Genomic DNA, 19,794 nt, shown 5'->3' with positions numbered 1-19,794 from the left:
TGAGCAGGGAGCATAATGAAATTTGTTTGTTTTTTAGAAAGGTGACAAGGTAGAGGATGATTAGGGACGGGTTAGACTAGATATTTGGAAAGACATTGTATTGTAGAAAATTAGATGGGAGAAAAATAGGGGTCTAAATTGGCAGTAGAGATGGAGAGGAGTAAATGCATTTAAGGAATATTCAGTTTTTCCAATAAAGATTAAAAAAAAAAAGCAATATGCAGTTTTTCTGATGACCTCTTTCCATTGTAAAATGCTTATCTGCTCCCAGAGTAGACTTATACAAGGATTAGGCCTAGCCCTTAATAAAGACTGCCAGATAAAACAAGAAACATTGCCTGATTGTAAAATGCATTGTATTGCAGGTGAACATATCTCAAGCTGACATGCAGGCCATTGGCAATACCATCACAATGGTAACACAGGACGGAACGCCCATCACAGTACCTGCTCATGATGCAGTCATCTCCTCAGCAGGAACACACTCTGTTGCTATGGTTACCGCTGAGGGTACAGAAGGGCAGCAGGTAATTGCTTTTTTCTTTTATATCAGTCAATACATATGTCAATATCAAAACCGTTACATAGATGTACAGTGTGATATAGTGGTTAAGCACACAAACCTCAGATTGAATCCCAGTTTTACAACTTCTTAGCTACATAACCCTCTGAGTCTCAGTTTTTCCTCATCTGTAAAATAGGAGTGATTATTGCATCTACCCCATGAGGTTAATAGAAGGATTAAGCAAGATAATGCATATAAAGTAGTCAGCCCAAGTATATATTAAGTGTTCATTAATGGTTGCTCTTCCTATCATCATTATCATCATCAGATACTTAGAAAAAAAATTCATTTGCAAAATTTAATTTTTTGAATATGTAATATATTCACATAATTCAAAAGTCAAAAAGTATATACAGATAGGCAGTGAAAAGTCTTCTTTCCACCCCTGCCCCCATAGAGATAATCCACTTTTATCAGTTTCTTGCGTAATTTTCCCAACAACTCATTAAGCATATACAAACAAATACAAATAAAGTCATCTTCCCCTCCTTCCCTTTGTATGATAGTAAATTCTATACTCGTCTTCACCTTTTTTTTTTTAACCTTAATAATACATCTAGGAAATCTTTCTATTTCATTTTATAGAGAGTTTCCTCTTTTTTTTTTTTTTTTTTCCTGCCATGCAGCATGGCTTGAGGGATCTTAGTTATCGTAGTTCTCCAACCAGGGATTGAACCCGGGCCCCGGCAGAGAAAGCACCGAGTCCTAACCACTGGACTACCAGGGAATTCCCTCCTCATTCTTTTTTTAAGCTATATCATATTCCACTGTATTGGACATGCCATAATATATTTAAAGTCTTTTGCTGTTTCAAACAACACATAACCTTGTGCACATGTGATTTTGCATGTGTGTGAGTACATCTGCTACTAGATAAATCCCTAGAGTGGAATTGCTGGGTGAAAAAACATATGCATTGGTAATTGTGATAGATATTCCCAGACTTCCTTTCTAGGGTTATACCCATCTACATTCCTAGCTGCAGCCTTTGAGAGTGCCTCCTCCCCTTCTGACAGTCAATATAGTGGTAAAACCTTTGGATTTTTGCCAATCTAATGTATCTCTTTGTAGTTTAATTTTTCATTTCTTTTAAAATAAATGATATTGGTTAATAACATTTAAAAACCCTTCTTGTGCTATGCTGAAGGCAGTGCGGGGTTTCACTGCAGCTGCCTTACCCTGTTCAGTGAAAAAGTCTGTAAGTTAGTAGCTGTCATTCTTCCTAAATTCGGTTATAGATTCAATACCATCACAATAAAAATTCCAGCAGGAATTTTTGAAGATACAGATAATCCGATTCTAAAATTTACATGAAAATACAAAGGACCTAAAATAGCCAAAACAGTCCTGAAAAAAGGAACAAAATTGAAGGTTTTCTACACCTTGAAATAGAAAACTCAGAATCATAAAGCTTCTAGAAGAAAAGTGAATGTTTTTGCAACCTTAAGGTAAAAATTTCTTAGACAGGATACAAAATGCACTAATAATAAATTTTTTTCTTTTCTGATAAATTGGACTTCTTCAAAATTAGTTCTGCTCACCAAAGACAATGTAGTAAAAGATTAGATAAGCCCCAAACTGGGAAAAAATATTCACACTATATCTGACAGTGGACTTGTATTGAAAATATATGACAAACTTCTATAAATCAATAATAAAAAGGTGAACAACCCGTTAAAAATGAGCAAATCAGGGGCTTCCCTGGTGGCGCAGTGGTTGAGAGTCCACCTGCCGATGCAGGGGACATGGGTTCGTGCCCCAGTCTGGGAAGATCCCACATGCCGCGGAGCGGCTGGGCCCGTGAGCCATGGCCGCTGAGCCTGCACGTCCGGAGCCTGTGCTCCGCAACAGGAGAGGCCACAACAGTGAGAGGCCCGCACACCGCAAAAAAAAAAAAAAAAAAGATCAAATCATCTGATTGCTTATTTGAACAGACCCCTCACAAAAAAAAGGTACATGAAAGGCAATAACACAAAAAAGTGCTCAACATCTTTAATCATCAAAGAAATGCAAGTTAAAATCACAAAGAGACACCATTTCAGACACAGGGAAATGGCTAAAATAAAAAAGACAAACAAAACCAAATGTTGGCAAAGAAATGAAGCAACTAGGACATTCAACACACTAGTGAGAGTATAGAATGTTACAACCATTTTGAAGAACTGTTTGGCAGTTTCTTATGAAGTCGAACATACCTCTACTCTATGAGTCAGCAATTCCTTCTAGAATATATACCATATGATTCCACTTACACGAAAGCCAAGAACAGACAAGACGATCCATGGTGACAGAAATCAGAAAGTGCTGCTTGGCTGGGGAGGAAATTGATGGAATGAAATATGAAGGAACTATTCTACATCTTGTTTTAAGTGGTGGTTTCACAGTTGTATCTAACTGTCAAAACTCAACAGAACACCTAAGATCCATGCATTTTTATTGTTTCTAATTTTACCTTATGCCAAAACAAACAAAAAACGCAGCCACTAGCTTTCAGGCTGTCTTATGGAATGGTCCCACCTAATCAGTTTGCAGTCATTTCCGTGGCTCTGGGATTCCTGGATGGGTTTATAGCCCAGCTTGGGTAAATACACCTTGTACAGTTGCAGGTCTGGAAAGATAGTGACCCTAAAGCACACATTCTTATGTAGCTTATCTGTAGCCTGTGAGCTAGAAAAGTTCTCAAGAGAGAAGGCTTTGAGGGCTAGAATGAAGCCAGGCAGCTTCCAGCAACTAGGGATATCACAACAGGGATGGGGTTTCACTTGAGGACCTGCTGCTGCTACTGTTCCTTCTGCTGTTAACTACATGTAGGCCATCGGGCAAAAGTTGGCTATCCACTGGGGTGTTTGGACCCCACCTATGAATTATCTGTAACACTTAAATTGGTTGTAACCATTTCTTTACATGCATGGGAAGAAAGTAGTCAGTCCTTCCCTAAGTCTTTTTTTTTTTTTTTTTTTGGTCGTTAAGGTAATTGCATTTCTGAGACTCATTTTTCCAGGTGCCTTTGGAAGCCTAGTTAGCAGGTATAGACTAAAGAGTCAGTGCTTTCCATCTATTTTAGTTAGTTAATTTCAGATTACAAAAGTAATACATATTCCCAATGGAATAAAATAGAGAATCTGGAAATAAACCCTCACATATATAGTCAACTAAATTTTGACAGTCAGAATTTGATCTTTCAGTGGGAAAGGGCTTTTCATTTGTCTTTTCAACAAATGGTGCTGGGAAACCTGTATATCCACATGAGAAAAAATAAAGTTGGACCCTTATCTTATACCATATATAAAAATTAGCTCAAGATGGATTAAAGACCTAAACTTAAGAGCTAAAACTATGAAACTCTTAGAATAAAACATAGGTGAAAATCTTCATGATCTTATTTCTTATGTATGATACCAAATGCACAGGCAATGAAAGAAAAAACAGATGAATTGGATTAGGAGATTATTTCTTACATATGACACCAAAATGATAAGTGATGAAAGAAAAAAATTAATTGAACTTCTTCAAAATTAAAAACACTTGGAAGTTCCCTGGTGGCCTAGTGGTTAGGATTCCAGGCTTTCACTGCCGTTGCCCTGGTTCAATCCATGGTCGGGGAACTGAAATCCCACAAGCCACGGGGAACGGCTAAAAAAAAAAAATTAAAAACACTTGTGCATCAAAAGCCACTACCAAGAAAGTGAAAAGACAATCTACAGAATGAGGGAAAATATTTGCAAATCATACATCTAGTAAGGGATTAATATCTAGAATATATATATATATATTTTTTTATTTTTTTAGGATTTTTTTGATGTAGACCATTTTTTTTTTTTTGATGTAGACCATTTTTAAAGTCTTTATTGAACTTGTTACAATATTGCTTCTGTTTTGGTTTTTTGGCTGAGAGGACTGTGGGCTCTTAGCTCCCCGACCAGGGATCGAACCCTCACCCTCTGCATTGGAAGGTGAAGTCTTAACCACTGGACTGCCATGGAAGTCCCTAGAATATATTTTAAAATAATAAAATAAAATAATAATATTATGAGGGGGAAAATATCTAGACTATATAAAGAATTCCTATAACTCAACAAGAAAAAAGCAAGCAAACGAATTTAAAAATGAGTGAAGGGGACTTCCCTGGTGGCACAGTGGTTAAGAATCCGCCTGCCAATGCAGGGAACACAGGTTCGAGCCCTGGGCCAGGAAGATCCCACATGCCGTGGAGCAACTAAGCCCATGCACCACAACTACTGAGCCTGTGCTCTAGAGCCCGCGAGCCACAACTACTGAGCCCGTGTGCCACAACTACTGAAGCCCGCACGCCTACAGCCTGTGCTCAACAAGAGAAGCCACCACAATGAGAAGCCCACACACTGCAACGAAGAGTAGCCCCTGCTCGCTGCAACTAGAAAAAGCCCACGCGCAGCAACAAAGACCCAACACGGCCAAAAATAAATAAATTTTTTAAAAAAATGAGTGAAGAACTTGAATAGACATTTCTCCAAGAAGATTTACAGATGGTCAATTAGCACATGAAAAGATATTCAACATCATTATCATTAGGGAAATACAAATAAAAACCACAATGAGATCCCACTTCACCTACATTAGGATGACCGTTATCCAGAAAACAGAAAATAACAAGTTTTGGGGATGATGTGGAGAAATTGGAACTCTTGTGCATTGCTCATGGGAATGTGAAATGGTGCAGCTGCTGTGGAAAACAGTGTGGCAGTTCCTTAAAAAGTTGAACATAGAATTACATATGATCCAGTAATTCCACTTAAAGGTATCTACCCAAGAGAATTTGAAACTAGAGACTCAAACTAAAAGTCAGCTATTTACCTTGGTGTTAAAATAACCAGTCTCAACATTTAAGACTATTTACTTCATCTTTTTTTCTGTGTGTATGCATATGTGAACAAAGTTAGGATTATAATACAATTTTGTATGCTTGTCATCCACTTAACACTACATCCTGAGTACTTTCTCATATCAATTAAGTGTTCTTTTTTTAATATTTTATTTATTTATTTATTTATTTGGTTGTGCTGGGTCTTAGTTGCGGCAGGTGGGCTCCTTAGTTGCAAGCTCACCTTTTCCTTAGTTGCGGCTCACAGGCTTCTTAGTTGTGGCATGCATGTGGGATCTAGTTCCCTGACCAAGGGTTGAACCCGGGCCCCCTGCATTGGGAGCTTGGAGTCTTAACCACTGTGACATCAGGGAAGTCCCTAAACATTCTTTTAAAAGGATTTTTAATATTTACAAAATAATCCATAAAATGGATATACATAACATTAACTCATTCCACATTCATAAATTGTTCTGCAAGCCCCTTGATTATTTTCATAGGAAACAAATTCTAGACATGGAATTATTAGATTAATGGTATGAACTATTAATTATTAATGGTATGAACTATTTTAAGTTTCTTGCTACATATTGCCAAATTATTTTCTGGAAAGTTTTAGCAATCATGCCATGGATCTAAAAGTGTTCTTGTTTTCACTGTATTCTCATTAGGATTAGCATTAGGATTTTTTTTATATATTTGCATAATTCACAAGCCAAGGATAAATTATATTTTTACTTTCATTTGTTTGGTGAGGTTGAACATGTTTTTCATATTAGCCTGAAATCTGTTTTTTCTTCATTGAGGTAAAATTTATATACAGTGAAATGCACAGGTTTTTTGTTTGTTTGTTTGTTTGTTGGGTTTTTTTGGCCACAGCACGCTGTTTGTGCGATCTTAGTTCCCCAACCAAGGATTAAATCCGGGCGCCTGACAGTGGAAGCACAGAGTCCTAACCACTGGACTGCCAGGGAATTCCCTGCACAGATCTTAAATTTACAGTTCAGTGAGTTATTAAACATACACACCCATCCCATCCCAAACAGGATCTAGAACATTTCTATCACCCCAGAAAGTTCTCTTGAGACCCCTTCCAGTCAGTCTCCACCTAGTTATTCTGATTGTATTATTTTGTTTGTTCTTAAACTTTGCATAGTGGAGCCAGAGTATGAACTCTTCTGTTTTGGGGTTTTTTCTTTTAACATAATATTTTGGAGATTTATCCATGTTCTTGTTTATAACATCAGTTCATTGTTTTTTATTGCTGAGCAGTATTCTGTGGTAGGAATATATCACAATTTGTTGATAGATTCTCCCCTTGATGAACATTTGGGATGCTTCCAATCTTTGATTATTGTGAATAAGGTGGCGGTGAAAATTCTAGTACAAGTATATTTGTACACATATGGTCTCATTCTCTTAGCTAAATACCTGTTAGTGGAATTGCTGGGCCATGGAGTAGAGGTATATTTAACTTCATGTGAAAGTGCCAAACAGTCCTCCAAAGTGGTTTGACCATCATACACTCCCATTAGCAATGTATAAGACTTCTGTTTGTTTCACAGCATCAACATTTTGTGTTGTTACTTTAAAAAATTTTAGCCATTCTAGTGGATGTGAAATGATATATCATTGTGGTTTTAATTTGCATGTAGGTTGCTTAATTTCTTAATATCTGGTACTTCTCTAGATACCTGTTCTTTTTTTTTTAATAAGGAAATGTGTTTTCTTTTTTTTTTAAATAAATTTATTTTATTTTCGGCTGCATTGGGTCTTCATTGCTGTACACGGGCTCTTTAGTTGTGGAGAGCGCAGTCTTCTCATTGTGGTGGCTTTTCTTGTTGCGGAGCACAGGCTCTAGGCACGCAGGCTTCAGTAGTTGTGGCACGCAGGCTTAGTAGTTGTGGCTAGCGGGCTTAGTTGCACTGCGGCACGTGGGATCTTCCCAGATCAGGGCTCAAACCCATGTCCCTTGCTTTGGCAGGTGGATTCCTAACCACTGTGCCACCAGAGAAGTCCAAGATACCTGTTGTTCTTGATTTTTAATTTAAATCTGTTACGGTCAGAGAACATATTCTGTAAGATTTCATTATTTTGAAATTTGAGACTTGTTTTCCCTGTGTCTTTCATTGATTTCCCATTATATTCCATATGTATTTGAAAAGAATGTGTGTTCTGCACTTGTTGGGTGTAGCATACTACACATTAGGTTAAGGTGGTTGATAGTGTTGTTCAAATATTCTATAACCTTATTAATCATTTCTGTATTTGTTCTAGTTACTAAGAAAAAGGAATTAATACCTCCAACTATGATTGTGGATTTGTATTTCCCTTTTAGTTGTTAGGGGTTTTTTTACTTCCAGTATTTTAAATCTCTGTTATTAGGTGCATACATATTTCATTTTAATTCCTCAAATAACTTCCTAATTATACCCTTCTGTGTTACTTTTTTGTGGTTGCTCCAGGGATTAAAATGTGCATCCTTAAGGTATTGAAGTCTACTTAGACTTAACATTGTACTACTTTACATAAAATCTAAGAACCTTGCAACAGTATATTTTCATTCATGCCCCTACTCTTTGTGCTGCTGTAATATATTTTACATTTACATGTTATAACCCCGGCAATGCAACATTATATTTTAGCATTAAACAGTTAATCTTTTAAGTAAGTTATAGGACGACAGGAAACATAATATTTTATACTTACCCACTAATTTATCATTTCCAGTGCCTTTTATTCCTTTCTGTACATTTGAGTTTCCATATGGAATCATCCCTTTGGCCTGAAGGATATGCTTCAGCATTATTTGTAGTGCAGATCTACAGTGACAAATTCTGTTTTTGTTTATTTGAAAATATATTATTTCACCCTTCTTTTTGAAACATTTTTGTTTTGAAGGATATTTTTGCTAGATATGGAATTTTTGGTTGGCAGTTAATTTTTTTCTTTCAGCACTTTAAATTGTCTCTGTCCTTCATTGTTTCTGATGAGAAATCTGCCATCTTCATATCATTGTTCCCCTGTATATAATATATCAGTTTTTCTCTGGCTATTTTCTAGATTTTTTTAGCAATGTGATTATGGTGTGATTTTCTTTGTATTTATCTACTAGGTTTCTTTTATATAATTATAAGACAATATATATAATATTATAAAACATTATATAATATTTTGTAGGGTATTTGTTTTTTACCAGATTTAGGAAAAGTCTGGCCATAATTTCATCAAAAGATTTTATTCTGCCTCATTCTGTTTCTCTTTTCCTTCTCGGTCTCTAATTATATGTATATTAACTTGGTATTGTCCCACAAGTTGCTGGGGAGCCATTCTTTTTTTTTTTAATCTTTTTTTCTTGGTTCTTCAGATGGATAATTCCTATTGATCTTAGAGTTCACTGACCTTTTCTTTTGACATCATCATCTTCTATTAGGCCCATTCAGATAATTTTAGATATTCTCATTTTTGATTGTAGAATTTACTTTTTTTTATAGTTTTCATTTATTTACTGAGATTTCCTCTTGTATGCATTCCATAAACCTTTTAACATATTTATAATAACTGTGTTAAAGTCCCTGTTTACTAATTCTAACGTTTTGGTCATCTCGTGGTCTGTTTCTACTGACTTCATTTTCTCTTGACTCTGGGTTACATTTTCCTCTTCTTATGTGTTGTAATTTTTTTATTGTATTCTGAACATTATGGATGATACATTATAGAGATTCTTAATTTTGTTATCTTTCTCTGAAGAATGTTCATTTTGCTTTGTCAGGTAGTTAAGTTACTTGTAGAGGCTGGGTTTTATACTTTATTAAAGTAGTTCTGTTTTAGTTTTGCCATTTAGTCTCAGGGTGAATCTTCAGTCCTGGGATACAATCTTTACTCCTAAAGTGTGGCTCTTAGGGTTTCAATGGAAAGCCTGAGGTATTTTCCAAACCCTTCTAACTTGGTGGGATTGAAGTTCTAAATCCTGTCTGTCCTGTGGTATCGCTGAAATCTCTTCTCAGCTTTTCAGCCTTCTAGCTGCTGCTTTCTACCAGATTTATTGGAACCCCCCCAACATGTTTGCAGTTCTGAGGTCTTAAAGAATTGAGGGGAGTTTATACACAGGTTTGGGAGCCCCTTTCCCTCTGGTTTTCTCCTTTCTAGGATATGCCTCTCAATACATAGCCATTCTGGCAGCCATAGACTCCATTATCTCTGATAGCTTAAGTTGCCCTGTGCTGCTCAGACTGGTGAGTGCCCTCAGTGGAAAAGCTATTTAAACATAGATGTGACCCAGTGTGGTTCTCTTCTTTTAAGAATCCCCTCCATTTCCTGCCTGCTTTTCATCATTCACCACTGCCTTCAAATGGTTGCTTTTTTATATTTTTTTCCACACTTTATGATTTTTATCTGCAGGAAGGGTTAGTCCAATATAAGCTATTCCCCCACTGCCATACTGAAATTTGTTGCTGGACTATGGAACATTACTGGAATTGATCCAAGCTGAATATCTATTAGCTCTAAAATCTAGCATTTTTAATGGATTAATGGCCAAGTAAAATAGTAGTTTCAGTTTTTAACTTATTCTTTCTCTGAGTTTGGCTGGACAAAATTCTTAAATATATAACAGAAGTAATTGATGCCATTTTCTTTGTTATCCACATAGCAAAATCTATATTTGTGGTTTAAGAGCCACAAAAGCACTTTTAACCACTTTGACTAGATGCTTCAGGAACAAGATGGAAAGATTCCATGGAATCTAAAAGAGGAAGTGAGTATAACAAGATGTGTTGCTTCAAATTCCCTGGCGGTCCAGTGGTTAGGACTCTGTGCTTCCACTGCAGGGGTCATGGGTTCGATCCCTGGTCAGAACTAAGATCCCTCAGGCCATGGTGAGCCCCGCCCCCAAAAAAAAGATAGTTGCTATTTTGTCAGTAATGGTACTGGTACTTTGTTTTCCTAGTTAATGGAAATCTTTTTTTTGTTGTTTTTTTTGGCAGCACCATGCAGCTTGCTGGGATCTTAGTTCCCTGACCAGGGATCGAAACTGGGCCCTTGGCAGTGAAAGCACCGAGTCCTAACCACTGGACCGCCAGGGAATTCCCAATGGAAATCTAACTTTATTTTTAATTCTTTTGTCTTATTTTTTATTTTTAAAATTTTTAATTGCTTTTTATTTTTTTAATTTTTAATTTTTTTATGGAAATCTAATTTTAAATGCAACAGATAAACAGGAGAAAATAGTATATCTACCAATGATCCAAACTCGGGAATAAATAGACATATGAGGTGTGAATTAGTCCACATGTGTAATCTCCCAGGCAGCCTCTTAGGGATAATAGAATCTATGCACAGTCATGTCTCTCCTGGTTAATGGAGCCTGACATAGCGAATCCACTTTTTCAGTGTCCTCTACCCTGTTTTGCCATTGGCTCACTTTATAACCTTAGATACGTCCCGTCTATCTGAGCCTCAACTTGTTCAAATAAAAAAGAGGAGTCCATGGGAATTCCCTTGTGGTCCAGTGGTTAGGACTGCTGCTTCTCACTGCCAAGGGCCCGAGTTCAATCCCCGGTCAGGGAACTAAAATCCCACAAGCTGCGTGGCACAGCCAAAAAAAAAAAAGAGTCCAGAATAGACAATATGTAAGGTCTTTTCCAGCTTTAGGCTTCTACAAGTGTATGGTCAGAAGGGAGGTTTGCCTTTTGAATTTGAAGACAGTCCCTGTGTTAAATGGATTTTAACCTATTTAAATCATAGTTTTAATTTTTCTGTGTATTTTTTAAGGTTGCAATTGTGGCTCAGGACTTGGCAGCATTCCATACTGCATCATCAGAAATGGGGCACCAACAGCATAGCCATCACTTAGTAACCACAGAAACCAGACCTTTGACCTTAGTGGCAACATCCAACGGCACCCAGATTGCAGTTCAGGTGGGTACAATGGCAACTGTCCTCCATTGACAGCAGTGCTGCTCAGCTCTCAGCCTTGTACTCTCTGCTTTATGCGTAACCTTCACAGAGGCAGGGCACAGAATCATCTGTATTACTTAGCCACATTAAGGAAATTGCTGCATTTGAAGTAGACTCAGACTAAAACTTTGTTTTCTACCATCCTTGTATATTCTAGGGGAATTTATGACAAGAAAAATAAAGCTCCTGGTATATATATATACCTGTGTGTACCTGGCCAGCTATCTTTACTCTCAGAATAAAAGTCTAATTAGGCAGGATTCTATAAAGCACTTAAGAGTTATTCCTTGAAAATGAACCTCCTGTAAACATAGACCCCAAGTTAGTCCTCTGAGAATCACTGCACAGCTGTATTTTATGGTGGGAAATGTCAGAAGACTGTGAAGAACATATTCTCTGGGAAGTCACTGCATTCAGGCAGAGAATCTAGAATGCTAGGTGTAGATTACCTTTCCTTGGGAAGATTTTTTTTTAAATGTATTTACTTGGAAAAGGGTTAGAACATACTCAGGAAAATGTCAGCTATTGGTTTTAATTTAGTTTATGGGCATAAAAGCTAAAGGCTCAGGAAGCTCTCTATCTCCACTGGAAAAGATGAGCATCTTTTGTTCCTTGCATGCGTGAAGGTTTATCAAAATCCTAAATAAAGAAACTGCATCCCCAGCAGGAATTTGTTTTTATGTTTTGTGGATCAGCAGTAGTACCTTAACAAGCCCAGGTGTCAGAGTTACAGAGAGAAATTTTACTTCTGGTATGTTATATTTCTTTGGCATCTTGACTGTGGTTTTGTGTATGTTCCTGTTTCAGCTTGGAGAACAGCCATCTCTGGAAGAAGCCATCAGAATAGCATCCAGGATCCAACAAGGAGAAACGCCAGGGTTGGATGATTAATCCTCAGAACAATGGAGCAATAAAGGAAGAGGAGCCTATCATCTTCAGGCAGCAGAGATCCATGAAGCCCGGGCCCAGGAAAATTAGAAATTTTTCATTCCTGAAACACTGTACACATTTTTATGCAAGAGTGGAGAACAATTTATTCTTGACACTTTTGTGTATATAACCCTTGGAAAAGATTTCCCAAACTGATTCATTGTGTACAAGGAAGTATGAAGTTAGGGTAATACAGTAAATTTTTATGTTACTCTTTTATCAGATTGCAAAATCCTAGAGTCTACATGCAAGACCAGTGAAGTCTTATGGAGACTTATGATGGACTTTTAACTTACTGTGAAAAATGAAAGGCTGTATCTAAAATGTCAAAGGTTCTATACATCAAACAATCATAATTCCAAAAGCCATCATGGATAATAAAGGATGTAAAGCCTTCACATATTTCCCTCAGCTAGTAGAGTGTCTGCAGTTTTTGTTCTACTGTATACTTGTCCATTTTTATTTGTATCTTACGGTTTGAAGACTATTCATTATAGTTTTCCATCCCTGTTAACTAACAGCTCTTCAAGCTGAAGTGCTAATTGTATTAGCATTACATTGGATTATATATAAAATTACAAAGTTTGGTTATTTAAAATTAAAAAGTTAAATCCAGTACTTTGGTTTTGTTAAAAGATTTTCCTTAGCGTTCAGTTTCTTGTTACTGTTTTTTAAAAATAATAAACTATCAAAGTTTGACCACAGGCTGGAGCCCGGGATAATAGTGCTGTAATTGGAAATGGCTTTACTCTGAAAATTAGGTTAGTGGGTTGGTGTAAATTATTTATTTTTGCTTATGTACTTTTGTTTTAAAGCTTATTTACCCTAAAGTTTATTATTAATTTTGAATACAGCAATTTTTTAAATGTTACCTTTATATTTGTTTCATTAAATTGGTATGGAGGTGGGGGGAAGTGTTGTAGAAAATATCACAAACATAATAAAATACAACACATATATTGAGAGTATATTGTGTATCAAGCACAAAATAAGTACTTTTCCATACATTTTTATCTACTCATAACAATTTTGTGAGCTATGTGGGATTTACTACTCCTGTTTGTACATAGGAAGCTGAAGGTCCAAAGAGGTTAAGTGTCTACCCAGGCCTTACAGCTGTGGTGAGGCAGGGCAAAGACTTAAGAATCCAGACTTTCTGACTCCCAAGTCCAGGGTGTTTTTTCACCACACCACAACTGCCTTCTCAGATGATAACCTGTGGCAGAGATTTTCAAGATGAGCTTTGGTGATCTCGATTGCCCAATGACCTGAGCACCTGAAAAACCATCTCTAATGTTGGAAAATCAGTGTGGGGTCTACCAAGGTCCAAAAAAAGGGGGGGGGGTGTGTGAGGGTTGTCCTGCAACAATCACTTCTTTGCTGTTGTTCACCATGCTTTGTTTGCCAGGGAGCTGAAACGTGGCTGTTTTTCATTTCAAGCCTTACAGTAAAAAGGAAAAAATGTGCTGTTTTATTTAATATAAATGTTATCTTTGATCAGGTTCTTTGAAGTCTTGCTAAAAAGGGTCATGATTTAGTCATTTGAAATGGGAAACCCTTCAGGGTTGGGCGGGGGGATTGGCTGCTTTCCCTTCAAAGCTCTTCATAGATAGATAACATTAGAAAAGGTCTCAGTCACCCACCGTCTCAGTCTCCATTCTTTTTTTTTTTTTTTGCGGTACGCGGGCCTCTCACTGTTGTGGCCTCGCAGGCTCAGCGGCCATGGCTCACGGGCCCAGCCGCTCCGCAGCATGTGGGATCCTCCCGGACCAGGGCACGAACCCGTGTCCCCTGCATCGGCAGGCGGACTCTCAACCACTGCACCACCAGGGAAGCCCGAGGAGGAGCTTTTTATTCCGAAGCTGACTGTTCCTTATTCATACTATATGTTTTCTGACTAAGGACTTGCTCATTCGGAGGAAGAAGAGCCCGTTTCTAGCTCCACCTCTGAGACTAGGAAGTTAGAACTTAGTCTAATGCACTCAATCACTAGGAAAAATTTGAAGTTTTCCTAAACAACTCTTCAATCGGTGACAGACCAAAACTAAATTATAGACTAGTTGTAAGTACACAGCAATGAGAATGTATGATCTTCAACTGCATGTAAAAGTATGAATGATCCTCATAAATATAATGTTCAGCAAAGGAAGCTGGACCTAAGAGTGCGGGCCAAACTACTCTCATTATCTGAAGTCAGGACAGTGGATACTATTGGTAGGGAGGGGAGCTGGGGGTGAGAAGAAAGCCCAGAGGGAAGTTGAAGCACTAGCATCATGGGCATGTCCATAGGGCCCTGCACTTAGAAAGGCCCCACTGGTGGTTTAATGCTCTGCTGTCACCATCTTAAAGTTCTTAATAAAACTGGAACATTGCATTTTCATTTCTCATTGGACCCTGTAAACTATGTAGCTGTAATGTTCTATATCTTAATCTGAGTGTTGAATTTGTGAATATTCACCAAAGTGTACATATTTTGATATGTTTGCTCTTCTGTATGTATATACCTCAACATGAAGTTTAAAAAAGTTGAATTATAGATTATTTTAAAAATAAGTCAGTTGGGCTTCCCTGGTGGCGCAGTGGTTGGGAGTCCGCCTGCCAATGCAGGGGACACGGGTTCGTGCCCCAGTCCGGGAGGATCCCACGTGCCGTGGAGCGGCTGGGCCCATGAGCCATGGCCTCTGAGCCTGAGCGTCCGGAGCCTGTGCTCCGCAGCGGGAGAGGCCACAACAGTGAGAGGCCCGCGTAACGCAAAAAAAAAAAAAAAAAAAAAGTCAATGAAACATTACTTATGGAATGCAGCCAAAGTTGTATTCACAAGAGAATTCATGACCTTAAACACTTTTACTGCTGAATAAGAAAAAATAAAAGTTCATTAACAAAGCAGACAATGCAGGAAATTAGAAGGGGAAAAAAAAGTCACAGCAAAGCAAAATTTAAAGAAAGCAAAAGGAAGGAATTAATAGAGATAAAAGCAAAATGAATTATTTCAATATCAGAAAACAACTGATTAATAAATCTAAGATCTAGTTCTTTGGGGTGGGAGGAAAGCAAACAGTAAAACTGATAAACCACTAGCTAACATGATAAAAAAAAAAGACAAAACAAATATACAATGAGAAAGGGCTTATAACTATGGGTACAGAGGAAATGATGAGAAATACAAGTGAAAACTTTGCTCAGTCCTATGCTATTACAATTTAAAATCTGAATGAAATGGATAATACTCAAGGAAATATAAATTACCAACAGGGACTCAAAGACAGAAGAAAATCTAAACAGATAAATAACCATGGACAAAAGCTATCAAAAGCAATACCTCAAAAAAAAAATCTGAACCTAGACACATTAAGAGCAACATCTTTCAGACTTTCACATAATCAATCATTCTCATACTATTAAAGCTGCTCTAAAGCACAGAGAAAGAAGCAAACATTCCAGTGTTTCATGAAACCAAAGTCCTATAAAGATTGTACAACAGAAAAACTATGGACCAGTTCCATTTATAAATATAGATGCAAAATGACTAAATGAAATACATGAACATAATTTTGCAGTATGTTCTGAAAATGACTACAGTTTATTTCAGGAAGAATAGAGTGGCATAATAGAAGGAAAATCTATCATCTAATTCACCACATAAATAATTAAAAAGAGGAAAAAGCAGAATAATGAAGAGAAATGCTAAAATGTGATAGAATTGAATATTCATTCCTCATAAATATTCTGACAAAAGGAAAAGAATACTTCCCTAATATAACAGATATAAATCATGTCCACATGCACATATACACATAATCGCATCTTATTAACCAATATTATTCTTTTTTTCCAATATTATTATTATGTTTTTTTAATAAAATTTATTTATTTATTTATTTGGCTGCGTTGGGTCTTCGTTTCTGTGCAAGGGCTTTCTCTAGTTGCGGCGAGCGGGAGCCACTCTTCATCGCGGTGCACGGGCCTCTCACTGTCACAGCCTCTCCTGCTGCGGAGCACAGGCTCCAGATGCGCAGGCTCAGTAGTTGTGGCTCACGGGCCCAGTTGCTCCGCGGCATGTGGGATCTTCCCAGATCAGGGCTCAAACCTGTGTCCCCTGCATTGGCAGGCAGATTCTCAACCACTGCGCCACCAGGGAAGCCCTCCAATATTATTCTTAATATCCCCATTGAAGTCAGGAGCAAGACAGGAATGCTCTCTACCTCTCCTATAATTAGCACCATGTTCTAACCAACTGAGCTAACCAGCCATTGAACACCTCTCCTCTTATTTAATGTTGTTCTGGAAGTGCTAGCTAATGCAATTAGACAACAGAACAAAGTAAGAGTCATAAATACCAGGAAGAAGGACAGAATTATCAATTATATGATTGCCTACGTAGAAATCCAAAATAATCAACTGAAAAATTGTTAGAAGTAATCCAGGAGCACAGAACATGTTTTGTGTCTTTATTTCATCCTCGCCATTTTTCTGTGCTCTTGTTGTTTCTAACCACTGGTTTACAAGCACACAGACACACAGGGCCCTGGAAATCAGCAGAGCTTGGTAGTGGTGGGTGGGAGTTGGGGTAGGCATCAAACAGAAAGCTGGGCTGCTTCAAGAGCCTTGAAGGCAAGGCAGGTGATCCAGTCAGAATTGTCAGGAGCGTGTGTGAGCAATCCTACGTCCCAAACTGAGCTCCTGGCTCAGCTAAGATTCTGACGCTGGTAACCAGGGACAAAGCCTCTTATTCTGTGTTTAAAAGTGAGACTGTAATAAATCAGAGGGCTCCTGGAAGCCCCTTCCTTATCAGCACCTCACCACAGACTGCAGCCAGAGAACAGACCTGCAGGAAGACCAGTCCAGATGAAGTAACCAGGCTAAGAAAACAGAAGCACAGGCTCCTTTCCCAAGAGCAAAGCCAGGGGAGGGAGATAGGGAGGTGGGGAAGCGAGGAAAGGGAAGGAGGGATAGGGCATCAGTGACCAGAAAGAGAGGAGAGCTCTAGTGTGTCAGAAAAGGCAGGGTATGGGTCTCTAGGACTTGTGCCATATTCCACCTTCCCCATCCTGTTTTAGAGCAATGATTCGGCCTTTCTCTTGGCTCTCTCTTTAGTTGGTACCTAGGCATTTTGGAAGTGAGATTTTTTGATAATTTTGTATATTTCTCCAAATGTCTTCGCTGTGGTAAATATATTTACTCTAGGTTAATTTTTAAAAATCGAATCATTATACAGTTTTGCAACCTTTTTTTCGTATCTTAGATATCTTTTCATTTTGTACATATAGCTCTATCTCATTATTATGCAAACTGTGGTTACTTATTATTTAATGGACATTCGGGTGGCTTCCAATTTTTGGTATTTTAAACAATGCCTACAACACAATTCCTCCAAATCTCCATTTGGCTGATTCCCTCACTTCATTCAGATTCCTGCTCAAATGCCACCTCCTCAGAAAGGCCTTCCTAGATCATCCTATTTAAAATAGCACCTCCCTCCAACCCTCTACCACTTCTTAATCCCTGACACCTCCCTTTTTCTTTTATAGCACTTATCACTACTTGATATTTTTTGTACCTTTGTTTAATTATATATTGTCTGTCTCCACCAGAGGCCTCAAAGTTTTATGAAAGTAAGGACTTTGGTTTGTTTCACTGCTGTGTTCCTAGTGCCCAGAAGGGTGCCAAGCCCACAGGGGAATCTCATTAAGTATTTACTGAATGAATTAATACAACGATAAACATTCTTTTATATATGTTTGCAAACCTGTAGAAATGTTTACTAGCATTGCTGAGTCAAAAATTATAAATATTTAAATTGTAACAGAAATATTCAAAACAATCTTTTAGGGACTTCCCTGGTGGTGCAGTGGTTAAAAATCCACCTAGCAATGCAGGGGACACGGGTTCGAGCCCTAGTCCAGGAAGATCCCACATGCCACGGAGGGACTAAACCTGTGTGCCACAACTACTGAGCCTGCGCTCTAGAGCCCGCGAGCCACAACTGCTGAGCCCGTGTGCCACAACTACTGAAGCCCGCGTGCCTAGAGCCTGTGCTCCACAACAAGAGAAGCCACCGCAATGAGAAGCCCACACAACGCAACCAAGAGTAGCCCCCCCTTGCCACAACTAGAGAAAGCCCGCGCACAGCAACGAAGACCCAACCCAGCCAAAAATAATTAATTTTTAAAAAATAATAACAAAACAATCTCTTAAAAGTGGTACCAATTTACACCCACCCCCATAGCAGACAAGAATGCATTTCTCCAAACCCTCTGCAACACAGCATAGTATCAGTCTTTATAATCTTTCCTCTTTTTTTTTTTTTTTTTGCGGTACGCGGGCCTCTCACTGTTGTGGCCTCTCCCGTCGCGCAGCACAGGCTCCGGACGCGCAGGCTCAGCGGCCATGGCTCACGGGCCCAGCCGCTCCGCGGCATGTGGGATCCTCCCGGACCGGGGCACGAACCCGCGTCCCCTGCATCGGCAGGCGGACTCTCAACCACTGCGCCACCAGGGAAGCCCCTATAATCTTTCCTCTTGATTTTAGAATTTAAAATACATGTGGATTTTATGGTATAACAAAAAGGTAGAGGTGCCAAGTCTGACTGTCTCTGATTCCCACTCCCCTCAATCACGCCGTACAGGAAGTGTGCCCTGCAGTCCAGACTCTAGCAGCACACTGCACAACTAGCCTGGCCCATGGCTGGTTCCTGTGACACTGTCTTCATCAAGTCTCCCAGTGAGTTCTCACCCTCACCTTACCCCATTCCTGACAGGGTAGAAAGAGCTATTCTTTAAGTCAGTAGTAATACAGTCTCAGTAATGCTGGCTCTATGACTGTGTGATACAGGCATTTAACGTATCTGGGTTTCATTTTCTTCATCCGTAAAATGTGAATAAAAATACCTCTTGGAGGGTTCCTATAAAGATTAAGTAAGATAAATATGTAAAGCATCTGGCTCGGTGCCTACCATACAGCTGGCACTATAGCCTTCCCAGCTCCCTTTAAAGCACTCCAGCTTTTTGTGGCACTTAGGACATTTCCCATATGCTGACCTGTATAAAAAGTAGGGGCAGTGGGTAGGATATGGATGGTGCTTGAACATGGCACGCACTCAATAGAAGATGCCAGGTAGAGTTGATTTTTGCATTGTTTTTTTCCACGTACATATTTATACCACCAATCAGCTGATCGTATCCCACACTGCTGCGTACTCTCTACCCAACTAGCTACTGGATGAGCTCATCTCTCAATCCTGTCTGAGCTGAACAAGGCCTTTTACAGAACTTTAAAACTGACTCACCACTGAGTCATCAAAACATAGCAATACCCAAACACACTCCTGTTGCTTCACAAAAGACCAGCATGGGATGTCTGCCTTATCTCCTTTCCCTCTCCTACTGAGACTGGGCCCCTTGTCTCACTGGAGAGGAGTCATCACATCTTTTGTGTGGCAGTAATCTGAACAAAGCTGGTTTAGATAATCACAGTGTGGCCAGCAGACAACTCGTGGTCATCC

The 19,794-nt window shown here is 38.7% G+C and overlaps 1 protein-coding gene across 6 annotated transcripts in view; it reads left to right on the top strand.

The window, feature by feature from the left end:
* The window catches only part of ZNF143 (zinc finger protein 143), a 54,882-nt gene extending 41,718 nt beyond the window's left edge, over positions 1–13,164 (top strand). For 5 of the 6 annotated variants that reach the window (XM_067749940.1, XM_067749939.1, XM_067749938.1 and 2 more), the window contains 3 exons: positions 366–527; positions 11,178–11,324; positions 12,171–13,164. In XM_067749940.1, the coding sequence (XP_067606041.1) occupies positions 366–527; positions 11,178–11,324; positions 12,171–12,254 (393 nt within the window). In that variant the 3' untranslated portion in view covers positions 12,255–13,164. Of the gene's footprint in view, positions 1–365; positions 528–10,056; positions 10,162–11,177; positions 11,325–12,170 lie in introns of those variants that run through there. The other variant, XM_067749944.1, reaches the window with a different exon arrangement.
* The last annotated feature ends 6,630 nt before the right edge of the window (positions 13,165–19,794 follow it).

This window comes from Pseudorca crassidens, chromosome 9, assembly GCF_039906515.1.
Source record: "Pseudorca crassidens isolate mPseCra1 chromosome 9, mPseCra1.hap1, whole genome shotgun sequence".
Lineage (NCBI taxonomy): Eukaryota > Metazoa > Chordata > Mammalia > Artiodactyla > Delphinidae > Pseudorca > Pseudorca crassidens.
The sequence above is the reverse complement of the archived record's forward strand: the minus strand, read 5'-3'. Positions and strand labels throughout refer to the sequence as shown.